Source organism: Mixophyes fleayi, chromosome 11, assembly GCF_038048845.1.
Source record: "Mixophyes fleayi isolate aMixFle1 chromosome 11, aMixFle1.hap1, whole genome shotgun sequence".
NCBI lineage: Eukaryota > Metazoa > Chordata > Amphibia > Anura > Limnodynastidae > Mixophyes > Mixophyes fleayi.
In genome coordinates, this window is record NC_134412.1 from 89,379,985 (window position 1) to 89,406,161 (window position 26,177).

The window sequence follows — 26,177 nt, forward strand, 5'->3', positions numbered from 1 at the left end:
GTTGGCTAACATTCAAAGTTGAGAGGTATGGATAGGACACTACAGTATTTCTGTCTACAATAAGGGAGTGGTGTGGATGGAGGTTGTTGGAGCATTAGAGCGCACACACACACACACAAGGTATTATTGAACGATGATGGCGCTTCAAGTAAGCTGTTTACCTTACACTAGTAGCAGACGATGTTACAGGATGTACAGGAAGCCTTTTTGTACAATATTTTATCTAAATGTGTTTCTTTATAACAACATTTTGATGAATTATAAGGGAATGCTATAGCTGTGTTAGTATGCCTTTAATGTCAAATAGGTGCTTTACCTGCTCTTTAACCCGTATTTTTAAAGAAACAATTTGATTTTCAGCACATTGAGTCCTGGTCCTGGTCTGCTGCAGCTTCCAGTTTGGGGTCTAATACGTTCAGGTGGCTCCACGTGCCCACCGATCCATCAGTATAATTCAGTCTTCCAGCGCTCCATGATGCCCAAAGCCATTGTTATTGTTTATATTGTACAGAGATTATTTATTATTCACATCCATCCCTGCCCCACAGGAGCTTACAGTCTAAGTTCCCTAACACCCAAGCACACGCTAGGGTCCATTATAATCAGTAGCCAGTCAATCTACCATGTATGTCTGTGGAGTGCAAGAGGGAACTGGAGCACTCGGAAGAAACCCACGCAAACACGGGGAGAACATACAAAGTCCATGCGGACATGGGGCCGGTTGGGAATCAAGCTCGCGACACCAGCATTGGGAGGCAGCAATGCTAACCGCTGTGCTGCCCATGAGCCCATGTCCACCATTCTGGTACTATGATGGGTGCTGCTCCTATTTATAGACTGAAGTTTAATTTTTCACATCAAATATTTAATTTATCCCAGGATATAGCAAGCAGAAGCTTCCAGGTAAAATATAAAAATAAAATACACAGTACCAAGGTCTTTATAACCCAAGACTGTATCTGTCAATCAGGGGAAATGACAGCAATGACTCAAACAAACAATACAACTGGGCTCACCACTCAGTCATGAGCCATTCACCACTAGAGAGAAAAGTGAACTCTTCTCTGGCGGCGGCCATTTTCCTGAAGACCACTTTCAGTTCGGGGAAACGGGCAGCAGACTGTACAGGCGAGTACAGCACAATATCATACTGTTTCTCTCCTAGTGTCCGGAGCTGTCAGATTAGAGTCTCACCTCGCAGACAGCTCACTGTGACCAGCAGTGACGCGGCGGCGGCGCTCCCACGTCCACTCGTGATCGTGACGTCACAGACCGGCCAAACAGGAAGAGAGCGAGAGAGAGAGAGGAGCAGTTACTGATCCACCGTCCCCGGGCAGAGGTGAGTTACCCCCCTGTGCCCTCCACTGTACACTAGGGGTATGTGTTGGGGTCACGGGGTGTATGCTGGGACTTGTAGTTCCACAGCAGCTGGACAGGTAGTGCCTGGCCAAGTCTGACCTAATATGTCAGCCCTGGGGGTCCTGTACCCACTTATCCCACCCAATAGGGCAGACCCTCCCTGGGGGTATAGCAGGGAGGGGACATAGGGTCTGTATTGTCTTTATAATAGGAGAGAAAAATAAAATAAAAGCTAAAGTAATACTTAACCTTATGTATAATAGGTGCTAAGATCCACAATTAAGTGTTCTAACAATACAGCAATGGTTCATCATCATCATCATCATTTATTTATATAGCGCCAACATATTCCGTAGCGCTTTACATTTGGGGACAAACATAGTAAACTAATAAACAAACTGGGTAAAACAGACAAAGAGGTGAGAAGGCCCTGCTCGCAAGCTTACAATCTATGGGACAAGGGGAGTTTGACACATGAGGTTAAGTCTACATTTTGCATTTCGGCCCAACCAGACTGCAAAGGTAAAGTTAGACTCCTTTGAACACCGGTGACAGCGTAGACGCCATAGATAATAAACATGGTGTTGGAATAATGTATTACTGTAAAACTCACGATTACTGAAAATATTTAATATTAAGTTGCCATCATAAAGAAGTTAAAAAAATAAATAAACAAATATAAAATTTGTTTTACTGTACACAGCAGATGTTGTGTCTTTAAAATCATCCAAGTTGATGACGCTGAAAGAGTAGAATAACAAGGAAGAATAACAAAAACTATCCAGTAATAGTATCGGTAATGTCTGGAATTTCAAGCAAATCAAATAATATAATGCTAGCTTGTGGTAACAATTTATCTACTACAAGTGTTTTACTTTGATCACATTAAATGGAAGAACCCCCTGTCTCTTAGAGGTAGTCCCCTCTTATATGCTGCAGGTCCATTGTTATTGCTGAGTTGAATACCTTTTATTTTAGTATTTCAATTCTTCACTTGAAGAAAGGTGCTAGACAGTATTTTTAACTGGAGTTGCAGTATAGCACAGTGTTGGCTAACCTGTGACACTCCAGGTGTTTGTGAAACTACAAGTCCCAGCATGCTTTGCCAACATATAGCAGCTTATTGCTGGAAGGGTATGCTGGGACTTGTAGTTTCACAACACCTGGAGTGTCACAGGTTAGCCAACACTGGCCTAGCACAAAGAAAATTTTACAGCTTTGATTTTTTTTCATTTATCCCAAATTAAATTCATTCTCTGGTTCAAACAGATATGTTTTTTTCATAGATAGTAAAATATGCTTAAACAGTTGTCATGGTGCTGATACTCTTTAAGACTATACTTGCTCTTACACGAGAAATCTAGCAGTGCCCATAATACGCTTTTAATGTCTTGTCTCCGCAGATCTGAGAAGCAAATATGGATTTTTTATTTGGACGCCGGAAAACCCCAGAGGAGATGCTGCGGCAGAACCAGCGCGCTCTCACCCGCGCCATGAGAGAGCTTGATCGGGAAAGGCAGAAACTTGAGCAACAGGAAAAGAAAATAATTGGAGACATCAAGAAAATGGCGAAACAGGGTCAAATGGTGAGACTTAAGAGTATCTAAAAATGGGTGAAATCACGCACGTCTCATTATTCAGTTTGTGTGGTATTTCTACTGTTTGTTTTTTTTATATAATATATTGTATACCCACAGGTTAAATTGTATTGAGTTTGCAACCTACATACAGTGGATGCAGCAATTTTATGAGCTTAACCAATATTCATGAGAATGTAGATTATTGATTTACTTGGAACTAGTGACATCTGTCACACTATGACCTTGTGATGTCACTGGTAATTGGTGAATTGATAGGCTGCACTGTCATGAATATTGATGATGCTGTGATGTCACTGGTCCTTGGTGAATTGATAGGCTGCACTGTCATGAATATTAATGACTGTGATGTCACTGGTCCTTGGTGAATTGATAGGCTGCACTGTCATGAATATTAATGACTGTGATGCCACTGGTCTTTGGTGAATTGATAGGCTGCATTGTCATGAATATTAATGACTCTGTGATGTCACTCGTTCCTAGTGAATTGATAGGCTGCACTGTCATGAATATTAATGACTGTGATGTCACTGGTCCTTGGTGAATTGATAGGCTGCTAATACTGATATAGTATAGACAGGTAAACTATTGAGTTGTAGGGGATTTTCTGCTCTGACATCACATTTAATCTACCCCTCAACTTGAAATGGCTACCTATAGAAGGACAAATACATCCAAATAAAAGGACTATTTACTAACGTGACACAAATAGTCTGAATGTACTGTAAACAAATAACATAAAGTAGGTTTGATGAGTCGGGTGCATGTTATGAAAGCAGATATCTTCTTGCTATGGGTTGCAGTACGTATGTTTTACCATGATGTTAAATATCTCAGCTAGCAGCCAAATATTATAAATAAATAGCAATTACAGTGCTGGAGAGTAATATTTGACTAAAGTGTGAAAGTAGCTTTTATTTACCCGTACATTTATAGTTTTCCAGTATTACTAGTATCTCTGTTAATGACATGCTTCTTATTTTAATCTTCTCTTCTATCAGGACGCTGTTAAAATTATGGCTAAGGATTTGGTGCGTACTCGCCGCTATGTCAAGAAGTTCATATTGATGCGGGCAAACATCCAGGCTGTGTCGCTGAAGATCCAGACCCTGAAGTCTAACAATTCCATGGCTCAGGCTATGAAAGGGGTGACCAAAGCCATGGCTACCATGAACAGACAGGTGAGGTAGCCATTCACCTGTACCGTGGGGTGTCGCAATCTTGACGCGAGTTATTTTGTGTCCTTTCCAAGAATCTTTATAGACAAGTCCTCAATACGTGTATTGACGAGAGCTAAATGCAATCACGGCCCCCTCCGGCCATTTCCGCAGGTATTAGAATTGTGGGAGGGGGTTTATACCCAGGACCACTGTTCACCCATCATCCTCTATGCTCATAGGGGATTTTACATATGATTTCCCTTTACTCTAAGCGTTGTTGGTTCGCTTCTTTTCCTGTTGAGCTTACAGTGTGCTGTTTATATGTACATGACGTTGATAAATTAAGAATGTCTTCTTTTCTGGTCTTCTGATATGAAATTCTACTTTTCCTGCATTTTCTTGTAGCTGAAATTGCCCCAGATCCAGAAAATAATGATGGAATTCGAGAAACAGTCTGAAATTATGGACATGAAGGAGGAGATGATGAATGACGCCATTGATGATGCAATGGGCGATGAAGATGATGAAGAAGAGACGTATGTACCTTGTATATATTCTCATCCTTTATTTAAAGGGGACACCAAATTCAAATTGATTAAAGAATAGTTTATATTTAAGATTGCAAATGGATTAAAGAAGGGTATGTGTGTTACTTTATAGCATTTTAAATCTATATTTTTAATTTGATTATTGGGATAAGTCTCTGCATGGTAGATCAATGGTTCTTCTCTGTAGCTTTTTGTGACTTTTGTCTCCGTTGTCACTTTTTCCTGTGCTGTAACAGGTAGCTGTACTATCATTAACTAGCTGATGTGTTTTTATGTGTTAACCACCAATAGAAGGATAGAGAACAGGCGGATAGAGAACAGGCGGATAGAGAACAGGCGGATAGAGAACAGGCGGATAGAGAACAGGCGGATAGAGAACAGGCGGATAGAGAACAGGCGGATAGAGAACAGGCGGATAGAGAACAGGCGGATAGAGAACAGGCGGATAGAGAATTGAGTGGGGACGAGAAAGACAGACTGACATAAAAGAGATAGTGAAAGAGCTGCTTGGGTGTAACAGTCTTCTGTCTGCAATAGTCAAGTTGCAGGAGTCTGGTCGCTCACGTGTTGTTGTTGTGGGATACTGAGGGTCTGTTGCGTCCCAAGAAAAACTCGTCGGAGCTGTTCAGCCCTACGCCCAAAATCCAGACCTGCTCCATCGTTGATTGGCGTCTTCCCATCCACTGACCGTGTGATATGGATACATCGGATACCTGTGGGAGCACGTTGTTCATAATATGACCATACTACAGATATTGCAGTCAGCGTTGTTCTCTGGTCTTACTTAGCCCCCTGTAGGGCTGCAGCTGAGATGAAATACAGATAAGTTGCAGAGTTAATGGCTCTGATCTTTTCTCTCTAGTGACGCTGTGGTGTCCCAGGTCCTGGACGAACTGGGTCTGAACCTGACAGATGAGCTGTCCAGTGAGTATTTATTAGAAAATAAGCCCTTCTCCTACATATGTTCCTTTTCCTCCTCCTGCTGAGTGGTTTATGGTGAGCTTATCCAGTGACTGTCATTCATACTGACCAGGTAAGATCTCACTGTACATGACCTGGTTATAGCGCCTTACAAAGAGGCTATGAGGCAAGGATCAGGCCTGGCCAACCCGTGGTTCTCCAGGTGTTGCGGAGCTAAAGTCCCAGCATGCTTTGCCAGTAGATAGCCAGCTGGCAAATCATGCTGGCACTTGTAGTTACACAACACCTGGAGAGCCACAGCTTTGCCAGCCGTAGACCAAGTAAACCAGTCTGTGTGCATCTGCATGATCACCCTGAATATGCACAAGTGTGGTACCACGTTTTATGTGGCAGCATTCGAGTGAGTATCAAGAGACACAGGAGACTCCCGCTCATACAACAGATTAAACTATGGGCATAGCATTATTAGACTGGTACACTAGCCAGCTGTATACTTCAGGTAAATGCATGCATTTCCACTCAGCCACTGTGTTGCACACTGCACTAGTTGACGTTGTTTCTACAGTAATGGGTTTACTTAATAAACACCTAAAACTTAGTTATTCAGAGCCTCTGAGAATAGAGGACAATGTTTAAACAACAAAACTTCTAGGATTTCCCCAACATAGCTGCACACTCTGTGTGTTTACAGTTTCCCAGGCGAAAAGCAACAATTCACCCAGATTTATTACTCCCTGTGCTGTTAAATTCCTATGATGCTCAGTGTCAATCGTGTCACTCCCCCAACCCACTCGTGGGTTCACTTGATGGCTTGAAGTACCAATGAGGTTAGGGGAACTATCAAAGCCTCTTTGTCAATGGAACCATTTGAAGTAAGCTCACATTTTAGAGGGAGCGATGTCTGATGTGTAAAATTTGGACCGTTTTTAATCCAAATAAAGATATGATATATTCTCGGGTTATCTTTGATAGTAGTTGCAATAATTTGGTCTTCTGATGACTTCTCTGTGTCTTGCAGACCTGCCCTCCACCGGTGGCTCACTTAGTGTGGCCGGAGCGAAGAAAGGAGAGCCCACCGCCGCTTTGGCCGACGCTGATGCAGATTTGGAGGAGCGCCTGAACAATCTGCGACGGGACTAACTTGTCAAGCACTATTCTACACAGACTGTTGAGTTTTATCTTTATTTTTTCTGTGTTCTGGATGGGGAAATGTAGTTTAGTGGCACGGACATCATTGTCCGAGAGATCGAAAATCCCAATGTTGGAATTTAAAATTGTTGGCCTACTGTCGGCCTTAATCCGACTTATGCAGGGTGTTCAACGCTAGTGCCAGCCTTTGCCTATTCCCGATATCTCCCGTGCCGCACACACTCCCATCCACACCGCTCCTTGTAGTAACTATATCGGAAAGAGAAGACCGTTCCTCTTTTTTATTTTTTTTGCAGGCTGCTTGAGACAATTTTTGCGTTCCTACGTTAAACCTTCATAGGGCAGCACATGTTCTTTATAAATATAGTCTTGTCTGGGGAACCAGAGGCTTTGTTCCCCCTTTGTTGTTATTCACTACAGAGTAATGGCATGATTGGCCCTGTTGTTAATGGCGCAGTTAGAGCCACCTGTGGTAACTGAGGGTCCCGTGGGCGGACTGGGCTCTGTAGTGGGTAAACGCTGTTTGTTTCCTAATAGGCACATGTACAGATGCAGGTTTGTAAAATATGTTTTACTCTTAATAAAACACCTTATTACTAAATAAGAAATCCACATGATGTCACTTATATTTCTAACCGTCTCCAGCTCCCATCCCCGTCTTTAATGTCTACCATCTACAAAATGCTATTATCCAAATGGCCGAAGCCTGGTACCGAATAGCAACCAATCAGAGTCTTCGTTAGACTAGCACTAGATTGGTCAAAGGTAAGGTCTGGTCAGTTGCTACTGGTTGCAATTCACATCAGCTTTGTTTTCCTTTAATGATTTAGCACCAAATTACCTTCATATTCTATAGTAATTTGATTATTTATCATGGAAACCATCTGATTTGTAGTATTTGTTCTTTAAGAATCCAGTTTGAAGTGAAGCAGGTTTTTTTTTTTTTTTTCACTTCCAACTGGATAGAGACAAAATGGCCGCCACGTCTAACATTCAGAGATAATCTTTTCAAATAGAGGTGCATACGTCTGACTAGATCTGGAAAACCTAAAGTTATTAGTGGTGATATATTTATACTACAATTTTCTTGGCAGTGTTTTACTCATTATTGCATAATTATAATTACATCCCTGTTTTAAAAGAACAATGGTTGTTAGAAATGATCATAAAACTGCTCATCGGTTAGATCGTTTGGGGTATTTGGCTGTACAGTTTTAATATGATGTAGCCTAATATAATTTCCTCTCCTTTTCAATCACCACGTTTCTGTGAAGCAACGAATGACAATCGGTGTTATTTATGAAAGCTACCTAATTTATCTGTGTTGTATCTGGGTAAAGTCATATACCGGATAATAACTACAAAAACTCTAATCTGAGAATAGGTCACAGAGTAATTCTAGTTCTTCTCGTTCATAATACTTACCCCTGGAAGGGAATTCAGAATTCATTTTGACTATATTTACCATCCCTTGTTGCACTCGCACGTTGTAGGCAGCCATCTTGTCAGCTGAATCGCTTCACCGGGAACCACTGGCAATGAAGTACAAAATGGCTGAACCAATGTCATGAGAGTGCAGCCTATTAATTCATCGGGAACCAGCGATCTCACCGGTTTATAGAGGGTTGATAGGCTGCGTTCACATGAACATTGATTGTGCTCCCAAAAATGTCTTCCTATACTGTGTTTAGATGGTGGGTGCAACCTAATTATGTGCATGTAATGTAGATTTCTGTATTCATACATGGCCCTAAATGTGTAAAATTCATACGTTGGGTGTTTTATCTGACATCTTGTATCTGTTCAACACTTATAATGGGTCTAAAACTGAAACTATTGCAAACTTTGTAAAATCCCAACCCGTAATGGAGATTGTGTATTACTCCGTGTGTAAAATGCTAGGTACTTATTATAGAAGTACTGTATATTTTTAGCCTACAATGTTTGTTTTTATGGTTGTTGCACATTTCCGTATGTAAAAGGCTAAATCACGGTGACTCCGCTCATATACAGACCTTGTGTGAGATTAGAACTGCTGGTCTCTCAGTGAATGGTTGCTATCTATTTGTATGAGAAGTAAAATGTTATTTTGATTATTCTATCCAATGCGATTTCCTGCTTCTTCTATCGCTCATTAATCCACTGGAATATTCTGAAGTATCAGATAGTTACCTCACCTGTTTAGGGACTGGCCGGGCCTGGTTATCCAGTTATAAAGCATTGTTTAATGGTCATGTGTCCCGTGTCCTGAGTGTGAGGTAATCTGTGCTATTCAGAGAAGGGCGTGTTTCTGAAATAGGTTATGTAAAGGGCAATTAAAGCTATTACTTCACGTTGACATACACAGAAGGCTGTTTATTACTGATCTGAATAATAAATATGAAATAAGTGATTTGTATATACTAAATCTATCCAATGCCTTTTAAATCCTTGGCAGCAGGCTGCCCTGTTAGGGGGGATGTGCTTCTCTAATAGAACAGACAGAGAGTGACTGACAGCTTGGCAGACTTGTTCTACAGAAATACACTGTGTGGATTGATCGATTCATACACAGGAGCAGTGAGGTCAGCAATTGAAATACCTCCAGACGTGGGTTTTTGACCTGTATCAGATCCCATTAGACAATCTGCAATTTAAAGGATTCTGAGGCACTTATGAACCGATAGGCTCGTTCTCAAGGACGTTGGTTCAGCCTAAAAAATGTCTCCCCTTCTGGGAGAGAGTGACAGGTCAACTTTAAATACATATCTGTGTATTCTCAAGTTTTCCAAGCAAGCATAGCTCACATTTCCTATTGGACAAGACCGGCCACGCCTTTGATCTGCCCAAACCGTACCTCTGATCTGCTGATGGCACTCTCTTTCCATCTTTGAAAATCAGGAGACTTGTGAAAACTGGCATCCCGTAGGAGGGTAGGCAGGAGTAACCTGCTGGCTGGGAAGGTTTTCACTTCATAAACTGACATTGAGCTGTGTGATTTTGTTTTTTATTTAGAAAAAAACCCAAAACAAAATAAAACTAAACACAATGATCATAAATAACTAGAATTGTATTTTCTGGGTACATTTCTGAAAAAATTATTTACTACTGACTTCTCTCATGTAGTAATCGTAAAGTTCACCTAGTGTGTAAATGTAAATAATGTAGAATTAGTACTGAGTGCAGAGTATAAGTCACTGGGGTCTGGGGGTCCTTCACAAACATGGATAAAGGTGAACTTGGATGACAGGTGCTTTTTCCTCCTGCGTCAACTGTATTGGCAAAATTTCATCAATGGCAGGAACAATTCTGTGTTTCATAAGATAGGTCAAAATGCAGAAGTGGAAGTTGCTCAATCAATTTATAAGCTCATAGGTGCTTGAAAGGGTGCTGTTATCCTAAAAGGAACAAACACACAGAGAAATCCCCCAGCACACTGCTATAGCCAGCAAAAGACATGACATTCCTAATGTAGATAAAAATGCAAAAGTCTTAGTTGCACACATTTGCAAATGTATGTTAAAGCCACCGGCCACTCCATGGCGCTTTTGCTAATAGGATGGTCATAACTCTAAACAGTGAGAGTTCCATATATTTGGGCCATACATATGTGTTTTTAAATTGAGAGCTAACATACCAAAGAGGTACCTCAAATGTGTGCAACGAAGACTTTTGCATTTTTATCTACAGTAGAAATGGCAGGTCTATTGCTGGCTATAGCAGTGTTCTGGGGGAACTTTCTTTGGATAGGTGAAAATGATCAGGAATCAATGGTTTGGAATGCAGATAACCGAGTCATGTGTCGGATTCTCTGCACAAACACAAGCCTAATATGTCGCTGTGCAGGATGACTTGGCTTAACGACTTGTAGTGGTGAAGATTACACCCGATCTAGCTGGCGTCTTTTTAGTTTTGGAAAATGACAGGAGTTTTACACCACCTTTTGTAGTGCTGGTAATTGGAATTTGGTCATTACTTACTTCGAAGCTTTAGATAGACTCCTAAAACACCTCTACATTAACTTGGATAGTAATAAAACTGTGACATTTCAATCATTGATGTTCTCCTTACTCTGTGGTCTAAGAATAATGAGGGTCAAACAAGCAGAATTTTATTAGAATAAATATAATTCAGTTGTGCTTGGCAGTATTTTGAGGGGTGGACTGTACTTTTGCTCACCTGCAAATCCACTTAATGGCGTGCAGTGTCTGCAGACTAACAAATAAACATTAAATTAAGCTTGCACCATATGGACAGATTTTTTGGAGGCACCATAGGCATCATTGTACAAAATTGGTTGTGTGATAGAAGTCTTAAGTACCGCTTGTAGTACGGGAAGGGGGAGGTTCCAGTGGGAAACCTCTGATTGATGTGCAGAGCGACACACTGGGCCCAGTCCCCACCATGTCTGCATTTATTTAGTCTACCTTGTATGTCCCAGTTTTATGCATTTCCTGTTTTCCCCAGTGTATGGCGCTGCAGAGCACAAATACAGCAACACAAAAAAGGAGCTGATGTTTGACAAGCAGGGGTCCCAAATTAAAAAGAAGCTGAGCTTGCACGACCAGACAGCATATACAATATATAGTGACACTGAACCACCAGTAAATGCCATAAAAACAATTTAATTCGACTTCCCCATAGTGTGCATGATGTGTGATTTTCTTCACTGACCATGTGACAGAAGAGATGAATCCTTCCGCAATGCACAATATCAAATGTTGGCACCATGCTGCAGGTTGGGACTAGACCGATTCTATATAGTTCATGCTGATTTTTTCAGTTGTTTGCTCAGTGGAGCTTGGCTGGTACCTACGTTCATGTCCCCTCCTCCCAAATTCTCAAAGACAAAAATGTTGTGTGTCCAGGCCCTTAACCTCACTGCTGTGGGTGGGCGGTGTCTCTGGATTAACGTGAACCACCCAGAAATTGTGTAGAAATATAAGCACTAGTGGTACCAGAGGTATTTGATTCATACACACAAAAAAATTTCATCCAACAAGAAAACCTCTTTTTATTTATTCATCGATAAAATTTCGACACTTCTAACATTTTCAAATAAAAGTTCCAAATTTCTTGTTTTTGACAGTATTTGGGCCTTAAGGGTAATACGGAAAAAAATACTTCATTATGCCTGAGTTTGATTAGCAGTACTAGCGTACACGTAAATATTACAAATCCAGCGATATATGGACAACACTGATCCACAATAGAGAACAGGAGAATACATATTTTTTACTAAGTCCTGATTTATCCCGGTTTCCCATCAGTCTTTCTTGTTGGACCTTTTTCTACAGAACGCTGCATATGCAACCACTCCTATATGGGAATTTAAATAAATGCTAGATGTAGAAAGTTTCATTTTTTTTAAATTATTCTAGTGATCATTCCAAGGTATTTTGCATCCTGCTAGGAGTCTGCTTTTGGCCCAGTTACATGAGGACTTGGCGCTCATACAAGGTAAACGGATGTCCTGCAGTTGGAACATGATTAAACAGCGCTTCACCACATAGAGTAGTACACCCCATCTGTTCGTCCCAGGGTAATGGTCGGATTTGGAAAGGACAAGATGACTGGGTACGTAGAGGACTCAAAACACACAGACTCTCTCAGGAATAACTTTACCTGTAGAGGGAAAAGGAACATATGTAAGAATAATGCTGTTTTGGCAACGCTGGACTTTAGATATATGTGTTCCGGTACAGGAAGCCATTTTGTCATTGTCCCCATATTTAGGAATTAACTTATGCCTCAGCCAACAAAATGGCTGCCTCCACTATATGCAAGTTTTGTGTGGATTTCCTGAAAATAGACCACATTGAGGGAGCTTTCCTCGCATTATACTCTTAAAACCTGGTGAACGGGAGTAGATTTACCTAGGCATACGTTAGATTTTCAGTCCGAGGGTTTTCATACATTCTTTATAGGCTTGCATTAGTTCCTGGCAGTTTTCTTCTCCTTTCTCTGCTGTGCTGCATGAGAAATAAAACATGTACAAGCAAATCAGTGCCAATAGTGCCTATTATTGTTATCACAGTCTGGGAGTAGCCTATGTGACTGGGTGGTGGGCCCGGCCATTCTGCTCCTTGCACGCTGGATGCCCCCTGGCTCCGCGATTCTGATCATGTGCAGGGACTGGCGCTTCACTGCGCCTGTGGCGGTCATTCTGCATGGTCAGAATAGTAGAGTGGGGCTCCTCAGCGGGGATGGACACTCTCAAATATTTTTTTCAATAGGCAAACCTCCCAACACGGATTCGGGCCAATATAAGCCCTGCACAAACCCTGCCCTGAGAAGCCCACTTGCTGCCCAGAAATGCTCACTTTGGGGGCAAATGCTGGGTTTGTAGGCCCCACCCCTTTTATGGCCGTTAAATCGGTGCAGTTGGCAGTGTTGGCTAACCTGTGACACTCCAGGTGTTGTGAAACTACAAGTCCCAGCATGCTTTGTCAATATATAGCAGCTTATTGCTGGAAGGGTATGCTGGGACTCGTAGTTTCACAACACCTGGAGTGTCACAGGTTAGCCAACACTGGTATAGGGCCTGGGGATCGTGTGTTATACCCCTGGTAAAGGGTGCAACTAGATATTAATGTGGCCCATAGCAAAGTTTTGTAATGGTCCCCATGTACCACCAACAATGTAAAAACAAAAACATATACAGTAGGGCCCTGTCACATCTGCACCCCTTACTACTATAGTAGTTATACATTTCATTACACTCTATCTAAACCAGACACACGTAAATAGAGTTAGAGAGTTTAGAATGGACCTGTCTCCAATACATGCAGGCAGCCATTTTATTGGCTGAACTTGACCTCTTAACAGTCACGAGTTTTAGAAGTCAAAAGCAGTGCGGCCTATGGGGGAAAAGGACATGGCACAGGTGGAACAAGTTGTTGATTGAGTGGATGGCAGCAACATTTTACTGGCAGCATTTTATTTCCACTGACGAATATTCTATTTTAAAATGGGTCTAGAACTGAAGTTGCAAGCAGTGTCCACAACAAAATGGCGCCCAGGTGTTTTACATAAAGGGCTTTACAGCCTGATGCGATCTCACAATCACTGTTTCTGCATTTCTGCACATATTGCTGTAGAGACAGGTGAGGACTGGTATTTACCAACCATTACTTTCCTTCTTACTGACATGGATCAATTTGATTTGTGTCCGTCTTACAGTTGGCAACCCTGACAGGAGCTGTGGCTTAATATGTTATGATCTTTCTGATGTGAGGTATGGCTGCACCAATATTATATATATATATATATGAGTGCAGCCTATCAAAGAGGAACTAGTAATATCCCTGAACTACAAAACTTTTAATGCAGATTTACAAAGATGTCTTGAACACTGTTGCTTTAGCAAAAATCAGCAAATAAAGAAATAGAACCAATACACTAAGGACTAGTAATGTGATCATAATCATCTATGATACACATGATCCAAAGCACTGTTTCCCTGGTAATATACAGAATTATTGACAGCTCTGTAATTATATATATATATACATATATAGTATAGAAAGAAGCATGATGAGTGCTATAGCTCCACCTGGTGGTGCAATACGGCTACACAATACTAATAAACAAGTTGCTGCCGACGGCAACCAATTGAATATTATTAAAATTGAAGTAAAGAAAGAACAGGTAGAATCTGGTTGCTATGGGCAACGCCTCCCTTTCAACACCGTTACTTAGAAAACAGTTTCTATCAATGTCACCTGCAGTATCCTATTTACCGACAATCCCCGTAGCTTTCTAGGTCAGCCATGATTTTCAGAGGCCAAAAGGGTGTTTGTGGGTTTTATTTATTTAGAATACTTCCCAGCTGTTCCTATTTAGGGGGGATAGCCCTGATTTGAGGGTACTGCCCCATCTTCCTGCCATCCCACCTGCTCATTTCCATGAGAGTATCTCCCATAGCCCAAGTCGCTGACTTGAATCAATAAACCAATATCTTTATCTATCTGTGTTATAGCAGAGACATTTGCACGATCAAAACAATGTCTACGCTCTCGTTATACTGAGTAAGTTGTCGCCAAATTTGATGTACAGCGTCAACAAACCCCCAACCTCCAACAAATCCCCAACCTAAAGAAATCATTATTTATTAATCATTATTTTAAAATGAATGAATATAGTCTTCTATTTTGTTTTGTTCTATTCTGAAACATAAATATTTCTTTTGAACGTCTTTTATTGTGGGCTGGAATTGTCTTGTTGAAAAATAATCAACATTTTTTTCACCAGGACCTTTGTGATGTTGCCAAATAAAGGTTGTTTATTTAACCGTTCCATCTCCAGAGTACACTATATTTCATTGCAGCTATTTTAAATAATAATCAGATCACTCTGTACAATTAGCGTGGGTAAGATATTGGTTACTTGGAAGGTGTGAACTTCAGGAGCACCTAAACTCAGTAACACACACGGTGTAATAGGAGATATGCTGCTGGAATCCTGAGACGTCTTACAGGACATACTCAGATTTTCAGCCCGCAGGCCAGACCGTGCTCTTCATTTCCTGCTGGGATTACCAATGCCAAGGACATAGGTCAGGAGCAGAATGGCAGAATCACATCAGACAGCTGAACATGTAGCACACGTACGTCTTCCGGCTTTAGTAAGACCGCAGGAACCGTTAAACGTTTATTTCTAGGACTTTCTAAACCAAATTAAACAAAAAATCTATCTGGTTTTCCTTTGGTTAAATCATTTAACACTTATTACACAGAGAATTTGCCTCCAAGTTAGAAGCTTTCTCAAGAACAGGGTTCTGTCTGCTCTCTAAGTATGTTCTAAATTATTATAAATCTATAAATCACAGCGCTGGGGTCATGAGTTCGATACCCAAACATGGCATTATCTATGTGGAGTTTGTATGTTCTCCCCGTGTTTGTGTGGGTTTCCTCCGGGTGCTCCGGTTTCCTCCCTCACTCCAAAAACACATTGGTAGCTTAACTGGCTGCTGACAAAACTAGTCCTAGTCAGTGTTTGTTACAGTCGCAGCCAATGAACCTACCAATATGTTTTTGGACTGGAAACTGGAGCACCCCAATGCAAACATGGAGGATGCACCACTCCACACAGATAGGGCCCTGGTCGGAAACAAACCCATGACCCCAGAGCTGTGAGATAACAATGCTAACCACTATGCCACCACTGTTGCCTTTTAAATGAGAAGGTTGACAACAAGCATTTTAAAATGACTATATTTTATTTTTACATTGACACTCTAATTGACGCTGGAATATCTTAGACATATTGGGCTTTTGATGTACTCTGTGACTGTTACTGACAATTTTATAAATATTTTGTGACGGTTCGCATTTGTAACACAATATCACACTATTGAAATCAGAACCAAACATTAGAAGCAGCAGAGGGTGAGGTAGGGGGTTGTATGTAAGGGGTTCACTACACCATGTCAGGATAATTGGTTTGACACTTCTGTGTGTACTATCACAGTGTCGGGAGAAGAGGGGGTGGGGGGGGGGGGTTGCTTCTATTTTGCTATCAGTAAATTTGCTGACGGTTGGCAAAACTATAGGTTCGGTCTGGGTTAAGTTGTCTCATCCATGTGACTATTACTAGATATGAAAATATGCTCACATCTGTAAGTGCAGATAGGACGGTACATGGGGACATAGTGAAGAGAGAGGGAGGTAATACACTTATAACAAGTTATACTCGCTCTCTATCAGCCAGCAACAGTGAGCAGGGAACGGGGGATGAAAATTCTCCATCTCGCTCTGTGTACGGGGTAGAAAACTTGACTCTACGCATTATCCCTGCATAACTGTGCTCAGGCTATCTTACCCGCTTTATCTGCAGCTAATGAGGCCCAAACTGACTCAGCAATCTCCCCCCCTGTCTGCGAGCAGGGAGTGTCTGCCCTGGGGTGATATTGTCAGATCAACAGCTCCCTGTCAGTCCGCATCAGCCAGTCATGCATGTGTATGGTTCCAGGGTGCCAAGTAATCTCATGCATCGTGAGGATAGGAAAATACCTCACACGTACCATACCCGAAATAAATACAGCACATGTTATTTTTCTGGTACCATTTGCCTTACCCACAGAATATAATGGAGAAAAACTTCTGATAAAATGGAATGAAATGTGTCTTTAATTCACAGTTCCATTTGCTTAATTCCACACGGTCGCTGTGCTACGTGTTTAAAAAAATAAATGCTACACATGTGGCTCTTAAATAGAGGCTTCCAAAAAAGTGGAGATGTTGTCCATAGCAACCAATCAGATTCTAGCTGTCATTTTGTAGAATGCACAACATAAATGATAGCTAGAATCTGATTGGCTGCTATAGGCAACACCTCCACTTTTTCTAACGCGCAGTTTAGTAAATCTAGCCCTTAGAATCTGATTGGTTGCTGTGGGCAACCCCTCCACTTTTCCTTTTTAGAATGTTTGATAAATCTACCCCAAGGTGGAGACCCCAAAAATAGTTGCCATGCCATTTTGGGCAAGTAGAATAGCTTTATTAAAAATCTAATTTTCATTCTCTTAATTTGATGTTGTAAAATGACTTTTGGTAAAACTTTTGGGGCTAGATTTACTAAGCTGCGAGTTTGAAAAAGTGGGGAAGTTGCCTATAGCAACCAATCAGATTCTAGCTATCATTTTGTAGAAGGTACTAAATAAATGACAGCTAGAATCTGATTGGTTGCTATAGGCAACATCCCCACTTTTTCAAACCCACAGCTTGGTAAATGTAGCCCTCGGTCAGAAAACAAGTGCAAAAACTGATGGCGTTCCAACATATTTTAGATAAAAATCCACTTTATGGCTCCTTTTCGCATGGAGCACAAATTTCTTGAAACCCAGATGCTGAAAGGGGGCGGCTTAGGCACACCAGAAACATTTCGCAACACATCTAAGCCCCCCCCAAAAGTGCACCGTGTATGTCCGTGTAAAGACTTGCCGCTTGAGCTATTTATTGCTTTGAAATTATTTTAGCTGCTTGAAAGCAGCCTACAGAGCATATGCTGACATGTGGCCTCTCGCCAAAAATTATTTAAACTAAGATTCTAAACACACGGGGTTGGGCCTACCCAAACTGCTGCCTGAGGCGGCTACTGAAATGGTGCCGTGCCTTGTCCAAAATACCATAAACGTTCTCTGCACTTTTAAAGGCAAATATTGTAATTTTTAATAATTATTAGATTTATCAACATGGTAAATACCCCAAATGTAATTTTCTCATCAAGCAAATAGTTCTTTTTAAATTAATTATCTCTGGTTGCCACATTATGGGTCTGATTCATGTTCGGACGTAAGTCCGTTTGCGTGACGTATCTTCCGTTAAATAGCCCTGCGTGTGCGCAGATACGGAGCTCACGCCCATGAACGCGTTGCGTGCAAGTCATGTCTGAATGCAAATGACCCTTATGATAGCCTACGACATGAGAGGTGGAACGGGGGAGGGAAGGGACCGGATAAATGTCATACTAGCCAACTTTTCCTCGTTGGCTTCAGGGAGATCCCGGGGGAGGTGGGCATGCGGGGGCGGGGCTTGACAAATCACATCATTTTGGCACCGCCCCTAAACGATTCTCACAATTTTGGCCAATTACAGCAGGGGGCTAAGATGACTCGATATTTGCGTCATTAACCACCGCCCCCACCACTTATCTATTGCGGGGGCGAGATCCGGGAGGTTGCCCTGCTCTCCCGGGAGTCCAGGAGGTCTCCCAGAAATTTGTGAGTCTCCCGTACATTCCGGGAGAGTAGGTAAGTATACGTTAAAGAAAAGCAGCTAATGAATCTCTAGAGACTGAAGTGTCTTTCACATTTTTGTCTGCCTTACTGAAGTCATGTTGTCTTACCTGTCAGTCTTTGATTAAACCTTGGTCTCCATGAAAAATGGCCACCCCCATAGGCATCAATACATGGATATAGGACACAATTTCTGAACTGTGTCATCATGCCACAGATGGCGAAGCCAACCACGTCTTGTACTGGCTCAGCATCAGGGAGAATGCCAGACTCTTCAGGGAGTGAGGGAGATCACCCCTAGTTCAGGGTGTCTCCCTGACATTCAGGGAGAGCTGGCAAGTATGAAGGATGTAGGTAATGTACATTAAGGACGTGCTGATACAGATGCAGATGCTTCAAGTCCTGGGTTTCTCATAAGTACGCCTGGTTTAGCCACATCACTTGCCCCAGCTACAGGGCAGTTGTCAGTGCCGGCTGATAGTGATCACTGACACGGCATAGTCTTTGCATTACAAACTACACGTTTTCATGCCACTAAATAGCACAGAACATGTGTATGCAAGTAAGATAGACTATATAAACGCATTGTATGCAGGGCTGTCTTAACGCATGGGCACGCTGGGCAGTTGCCCGGGGGCCCCACATGCATTGGGGCCCCATAGGCTTGCCAACTTTTCAGTATATTATTCCAGGAGATGTATGCAGAACTTTCAAACCCTCTTTATTAAAACATTTAGGTGGACTAATCACTCCAGTATCAGCTGTTGTCTGTACGGGCGATCTTGCTGTTGCGAATACATATCTTGACCTTGACTAAAACAAACATACGCATAGTAATTGTCCATAAGTGGGTGAGTGGATGTGTAGGTAGGGCCCCAGTGCACTGCTTTGCCCGGGGGCCTATAATGCTGTTAAGATGGCCATGATTGTATGTACAGGAAGCATTGAAAACATCTTTATATATAATAAAAAAAATGTATATATAAAAAAAAAATGTAAAATACATATTATATATACATATATATAATTAATTTACTTTATAATTTACATTTTTTTTTAAATGTGTTCTGATGTGACCTATTAGTGACCAAACGCTTGTGCGTATCGTGCAGTCTGCTCTGTCTATGTAAGGCAAGTAACGTTCAGAGCGTTCCTATACCCAGATACAAATGGAAACGTATCTTGAGATCCGTTTGGTTTCGAAATACGGTCGGAACTACACTCAAGTTCTGGGATCTTCTGTAAAAGGCAAGGGGCCTGATTCATTAAGGAAAGTAAAGCATAAAAAAAGGAGTAACTTTGCACCTGGGCAAAACCATGTTGCATTGGAGGGGGAGGTAAATTTAAAACGTGATGACAGATTTATAGTTGGGGTAGGACATGTCCTAGATCAGCTTTACATTTCAGTGTAAAAATAAACCTATGAAGTATTTGTGTACTAGATGGAAAAACAGCCAGTATTTAATTTATGTGCAAAATAATAAACTAATTTGCACCCCTTGCATTGTAACATGGTTTTGTCCAGGAGAAAACTTTACTTAAACATGTACTTTTGCCCATATGGTAGAGTTACCAGATCAGACATGGACACGTATTTTATATATGTGTTACAAGTGCTGCTTGGTTGTATTGCAGTTCACATACATGCACCGTGCGTGAGTCAAGACCTATGATAGACCTACTATAGGAAACTATGTTTTGTTTATGTATTTCCTCAATAATATGTTCCAACCAGGAGCTAAAATGGTTGGCATAGCCTTTGCCATCTCCTCCTTGTACGACTGGCAGTGCCCAGTTGCTGGGTAGGAAAAGGCCAATCCAGTTGACAAGCAGAAATCTGTAACCATGGCGACGTGCCCAGGAGAATGTGGGTCAGCTAAAATGCTGCTTGGTATAGACAGAGAGCGGGCACCAGCAAGTTGTATTTCTAATGAGGTCGTTCTTATATAGCAAAATATCTAAGTTTCCAAATATAAGAGTAATATTTGCACGGAAGCCTCACATCAGTAGGATCTGACACGTCTGTGGTATTTTGCACACAGCTGACTGTTCTCAGAGACAATGCCGTATGGCAGTCACCGACGTAGGCTCCATCTGTCCTGGTTTTTTGAGGACAGTCACCTTTATTTTTGCCCTTTCAAGGGCCTGATTCATTAAGGCACACAAAACGAGTGCAAATTGCGCTTTTTGTGAAAACGCTGGTAATTTGGGCATAGGCACATCCGTATTCAACAAGGATCGGATCGGAAGAGACGTCTCTTGTCTAATAATGGTTTAAGTCCGCTCTGCTCTGACAGACAAGACCCTGCAGGATCATCATCATCACCATTTATTTATATAGCGCCACTAATTCTACAGCGCTGTACAGAGAACTCATTCACATCAGTCCCTGCCCCATTGGAGCTTACAGTCTAAATTCCCTAACATACACAGACAAAGAGAGAGAGAGAGACTGAGGTCAATTTTGATAGCAGCCAATTAACCTACCAGTATGTTTTTGGAGTGTGGGAAGAAACCGGAGCACCCGGAGGAAACCCACGCAAACACGGGGAGAACATACAAACTCCACACAGATACGTGCAATACATATGTGGGATATAAAGTTCCAAGAGAACGCACAGAAAAAATAAATAAAATGAATGTCACCTGCTAATAATATAGTCATTAATAACAAATCATTAAAAAAAAAGTTTTTATTTCCAATTTCCATGTGATATGGATGTTATTAATTTCTACTGTTTGTTGTGCACACACGTGTTCTATCATGTGTACATGGCCATCATCACTAATGATCGGCACTTACACCTGACCTGTAGCCGGTGTAAGTGATATGACAGAGAAACGTGAACCTTTGAGATGCTCAAAGCTTGAATTGGACTCCGCTGCGGGCGCTCGAGCTTGGCACGTCCTTACTGTACATTGACTAGATGCATATGTCCATTCCCCTCCCCGTTCCGCCCATAAAATCGTAGGATGACGGAAGTGTGCTTTGCGTTTGAAGATTAATTGGACGATGCTGCGTTCATTTTTGAGCATGTGCAGAACAATTTTACGCGAAATACTTCACGTATCAGCGCTTACGTTCCTTAATGAATCTAAAATCTTTAACCGATGATGCATATTTCACCGTAATTCAGACTAACGATGCACCAAATGACCAGGATAAGTGGGAACAGGTTATAACTGTTTTACCTTATTCAAGAACTAACTATGGGGTGGAAATTTAAAGTCACAAGATGTCCCGGTTTTCCATTTGGAAATGATGGGAGTTCTTTCCAATCTGCTATTGTACAGTAGATACTTACATGCATTATTATATTATTATACACTAGTTCTATAGTGCTGATCTTTTATACAGTTATCACCACTCAGATCTGGATTTCAGACTTTGATAAGTAGGTGACAGGAGTGGCAGCGTGACATCGGGTCACTGAACTAAGTGGCACTGGCAGAGTCGTACTATATACATCAGTGAGAGAACCTCTTGTATAGTGATAACTGAGGGAGCTGGCTACTACTATTATTCAGAACTGCCTTAGCCAACCTGTGGCACGCCGTATGTGGACTGCCTCTCCCATCATGCTTTGCTAGAAATCGCTTAAAGACTGTTTGAGAATGCTTTAATTCTATTTTTATTTTCTTTGTTAAATTACCCATTATTGATTATTAGCATACTTGGAGGGGAGACGGCACAGTGAATGGTGTAATTTTGGCTCTGTCCCACGACACAATGCTGTGATCACGTCATTTCTCCGCAGTGGGCGGGGTTAAAATGAGGCGATTCACGGCAAATCACGTCATGGAGAATTATCAAACATTCCGCATTAATGTTTTTAGCATTTTCTGTATTTGAATAATATTTACATCCACCGCTTTGTGCTACTACCGATGCTCTATGTTCTCATCGCAGTTTCATTTCTGTACATATTTTCTGTATCTCCACCCCCAGCTTTGATCATCTCATACAGATTTTACACCATGTAATATCTGACAAGCCTCCATAAATATAAAATGCTGTGTCGGTATTTCCATGGTGCTTGAATTACACTCTGAGTTCCTCAAACACGTGTGTGACATGTGCACTGTCTGTAGCCAAGTTCTTGCCATATAAATATGGATGTCCTGTACAGTCTACAAGTACAGGACAGTATGTCTCGGTTTAGGTAGGTAGGAGGAGGCACTATGTGATCATGCCTGTGTGTATCATATTGTCTTTTCTCATTATATAATGTTGCAGTGCTCCTCACAGTTACTATAGTTGAAGGCACTTCATGGCTACATCTGTGTATGTGTGGCATTATCTTATATAGCAGGGCTCCTCATAGTGACTGCAGGAGGAGGCACTTGGTGATCATATCTGTGTGTATGATAATCCTCTTTCTCATATTGTGTAGCAGTTCTCCTCATAGTGACTGTAGGAAGACACACTCTGTGATCATGTCTGTGTGTGTGACATTACTATCTATTGTTATAATGTATTGCTTTCTAGTTTTCTTAACTTTATAGGTTTTTAGAGAATGGTAAGAATTTAATTCTCAGATTGCAGCTAAATATGAAGACTAGGGGGTATATTTACTAAACTGCAGGTTTGAAAATGTGGAGATGTTGCCTATAGCAACCAATCAGATTCTAGCTGTAATTTATTTGGTGCATTCTACAAAATGACAGCTAGAATCTGATTGGTTGCTATAGGCAACAACTCCACTTTTTCAAACCCACAGTTTAGTAAATATACCTCCAGTAGTCTTACTTTGATAACGATCTTATGCTAATTACACATGGGCAGATCTGGATTGCATTGTATAGCGGCACCACACAGATTAAAATCAGGCAATCTACATCTTATCCTAAACCGTGAGATTCAATGTTATGAAAAAAACAAACCCCTAGCCAGTCCTGGTTCTGTTTTCTCTTAATGCGTCAAATGCTTAAATTGGAGGGAGCTGTTTTGTGGGCTGAACCAATAAGCACAAGAAAGTAGCCTCATGTGACCTCTGAGGCATGAGGTACCAAGTGGCTGCTCACACTGAGTCTGCTGATTTTGAGCGTCTCGCACGCAAAATCACTCAGCACATGTCCAGAACCGGGATATACGCCAGTAAACGCAGCCCTGTCCGATACATCTTTGAATGCAAAGGACACTAACCACAGCCTATGTTTTTAAGGAGGGAACCGGGCGGGTAATGGCGTTTGGCCTTAGTCAATGTACAGTAGGGGCGTGCCAACCTCAAGAGCACGCTGACACGTCCGAATCAAACTTTGGGCATCTCAAAGCTACTTTTCTATCTCCCGTATCTCTTGCTCCAGTTACAGGGCTAGTCTGAGTCCTGATCAGTAGTGATGACAGTCTAGTATGCATGCTATAACATGTGTTTGCAATCAATAGAAACTGTAAAAAGGTTCAGTAGACATTAAGATCATCCTTAGCCGTATTGACCGCCATGCGTTACGTCTCTGAAAAGAGTACAACTAGAAGCATCTCTAACCATGGAGTACAAAACATTAATCACACCAAATACCTATGCACCGTATCACAGAAACTGTGTGCCTAAACATAAACTTAAATGATACAGTTTTAATGATCATGTCTCTTTAAATCTCTGAATATTTTAATAGGTCTCATGTTACATAGACATGTTGTGTATGTTACACAATCATCAGAGACACGGATGCAGATGATATATATTTCTCTATCTATTTTCACTTGTAATCTGTTCACGTATAGAAATAGGAAAATGTGATTTTTAATTCGGACATCTGAATAATAGACCGGTCACTTCAGCAAAGAACAAGGATTGGTTAGATGCCGTCCGAGGATATTGCAGACTAATAGCAGTTAATGCACCAAGTTATTTGATAACCCAGATTATCTCCTGATCCTTCACATACGGAGAAATCCACAGCTGTATTTCCACCATAAACCTGATGCAGAAATGGGTAATCTCCATAGTGGAGTATCTGCCATTTTAGGAGAAGCATTCATTTTGTAATCAAGTATTTCATTACGCTAGCACCATATCAAAACATACACAGTATATAATAATCATCAATCTAAAAACGCAGAGAGGGGTTTTCATTCCCATCTTGTGTCTTATTAACTCTTTGCACTGGAAAACCAAACAGCGGAAAACACTCTGCCAGAAATCACACAACGCAGCGCACACTATAGACAAACTGGAACCGACAGGATTTCGGCTGTTGTGGGTCAGGGTCGTAAAGTAAAAGTGTACGAACCAGTGTGCCCGAAATCATTCAGCTATCAGTTGACTCATTTGGTAATGATAGCATTAGGTCACGTTACGGAAAATGCAAATATTTATAGCCATGAACCAGTTTGATGTTGAATTCAATAAATGCTGAGGGACGGAGAAAATTTGGGCTTGTCTTCTCAAAATTATGACTTATATTATCTTTAATCTCATCGGCATGATATATTTTTCTGAACGGTTCAGTAGCATGCTCCTAGCATTCACATTTTAGTCCGTAAAACGCTTATAGATAAATGACTTTGAATCTAAAATTGACATTTGCGTTAACGATTTTTTTTTTAATATTTCTAAAAATCCAGCCATGACGTATCTTGCAAAGGCGACACAAAACCTCCACCCCTTAAGAACCAACGCGTAGGGTCACTCACCATTTTTCCATAGCGACTTTGAGTTCAATACAAGGGTTTTCCGCAGGTGCTGAGGTCAGTTCTTCTGCGCTCTGCGCCGACCCTTCGTTTGGACTGTCGGACATGTTAGCTGGTTGGTCTTGGCACGCAGAGGTTGTAATGCATACACACAGCTGTATTTTAGGAGCTTTCTCTGCGTGACTGGCCTTTCTCCCCCTCTTCTGATCCCTATCAGTGTCTGGTAGGCAGTGTACTGCCTGAGAGAATTTGTGTCACACTGACAGGAGGTGAAGCTGGGACTGCCCAACTACAGGGAGGGGGGAGATAAGAGGAGCGAGAGGTCTGGGAGGAGTGCTGGCTTTGTATTAACTTGGGTGTAGTTATTCACAAAACCAAACTAAAAATAAAAAAAAAGCAACTTGCAGTTTTGACAAAGGGTTGTTCAGAAGCGACCTTTTGGTTTCTACGTTATTTAATGAGGTGAATTAATCAGTAACAGAAGAGATGGGTTCAAACTTTAATGTTTCACGAAAGTTACTTTTTCAGTGCAGAATTATAAAATATTTTGGCCACTTCAGTTTCAACAGATATGTAGCTCTCTGCAGTGGCCTAGCCGAGACTGATGGCAGGTTCTGGGGCCACTGTAGGGTGCAGTAAATGGGGCCACACTCAGTATAGGGGGTTCTGAGTTCTACTAACATGATTTTTACTCTTTGTTATAATAGACACTAATATTTGTGGTATGCTTTGAGGCACAGGGCCACAGTTGGCATCTGAGGAACGAGAAATGTGACGTACTTGCACAGGGGGGATTGTGATTGGTCAGAGACTGGCTTGGAGGAGCCAGTCTTGGTGTCAACTCTGGTAAGGATATATTTTGGTGGGGAGCAGTGATCCAGCAATAGAGAAGAGGACCAGAGGTTGTATCTACCACTAATAGGAGGTAGAAAAAGACAACCAAGTCCTTTGAAGCCCTCGGTGGAGGCACTAAATGCTTGCACCAAGTAGCCTTTTTGCCCTCTATAATCATCATCATCATCATCATCATCATCATCATCATCATTTATTTATATAGCGCCAACATATTCCGTAGCGCTTTATAATTGGGGA

At 41.5% G+C, this 26,177-nt stretch overlaps 1 protein-coding gene and 1 long non-coding RNA gene across 2 annotated transcripts; one reads left to right on the forward strand and one right to left on the reverse strand.

The window, feature by feature from the left end:
• Positions 1-1,195: 1,195 nt before the first annotated feature.
• On the forward strand, positions 1,196-8,836 carry CHMP2A (charged multivesicular body protein 2A). Its single transcript, XM_075190173.1, has 6 exons — positions 1,196-1,339; positions 2,763-2,945; positions 3,959-4,138; positions 4,523-4,653; positions 5,528-5,589; positions 6,605-8,836. The coding sequence occupies exons 2-6, from the start codon at positions 2,778-2,780 to the stop codon at positions 6,724-6,726; spliced, it is 663 nt and encodes a 220-aa protein (XP_075046274.1). The 5' UTR covers positions 1,196-1,339; positions 2,763-2,777; the 3' UTR covers positions 6,727-8,836.
• Positions 8,837-11,703: 2,867 nt separating this feature from the next.
• On the reverse strand, positions 11,704-25,362 carry LOC142107043 (uncharacterized). The gene is made up of 3 exons (XR_012679853.1): positions 25,089-25,362; positions 12,591-12,686; positions 11,704-12,339 (listed from the first exon to the last, which is right to left on the reverse strand). It is a non-coding gene; the product is annotated as an uncharacterized LOC142107043 (long non-coding RNA).
• Between the last annotated feature and the right edge of the window lie 815 nt (positions 25,363-26,177).

Coding starts and splice junctions, on each gene's coding strand:
- CHMP2A (XM_075190173.1), top strand. CDS start 2,778: ATGGATTTTTTATTTGGACGCCGGAAAACCCCAGAGGAGATGCTGCGG. Junction 4,139..4,522: donor TGGCTACCATGAACAGACAG/GTGAGGTAGCCA, acceptor ATTTTCTTGTAG/CTGAAATTGCCCCAGATCCA. Junction 4,654..5,527: donor GAAGATGATGAAGAAGAGAC/GTATGTACCTTG, acceptor TTTTCTCTCTAG/TGACGCTGTGGTGTCCCAGG.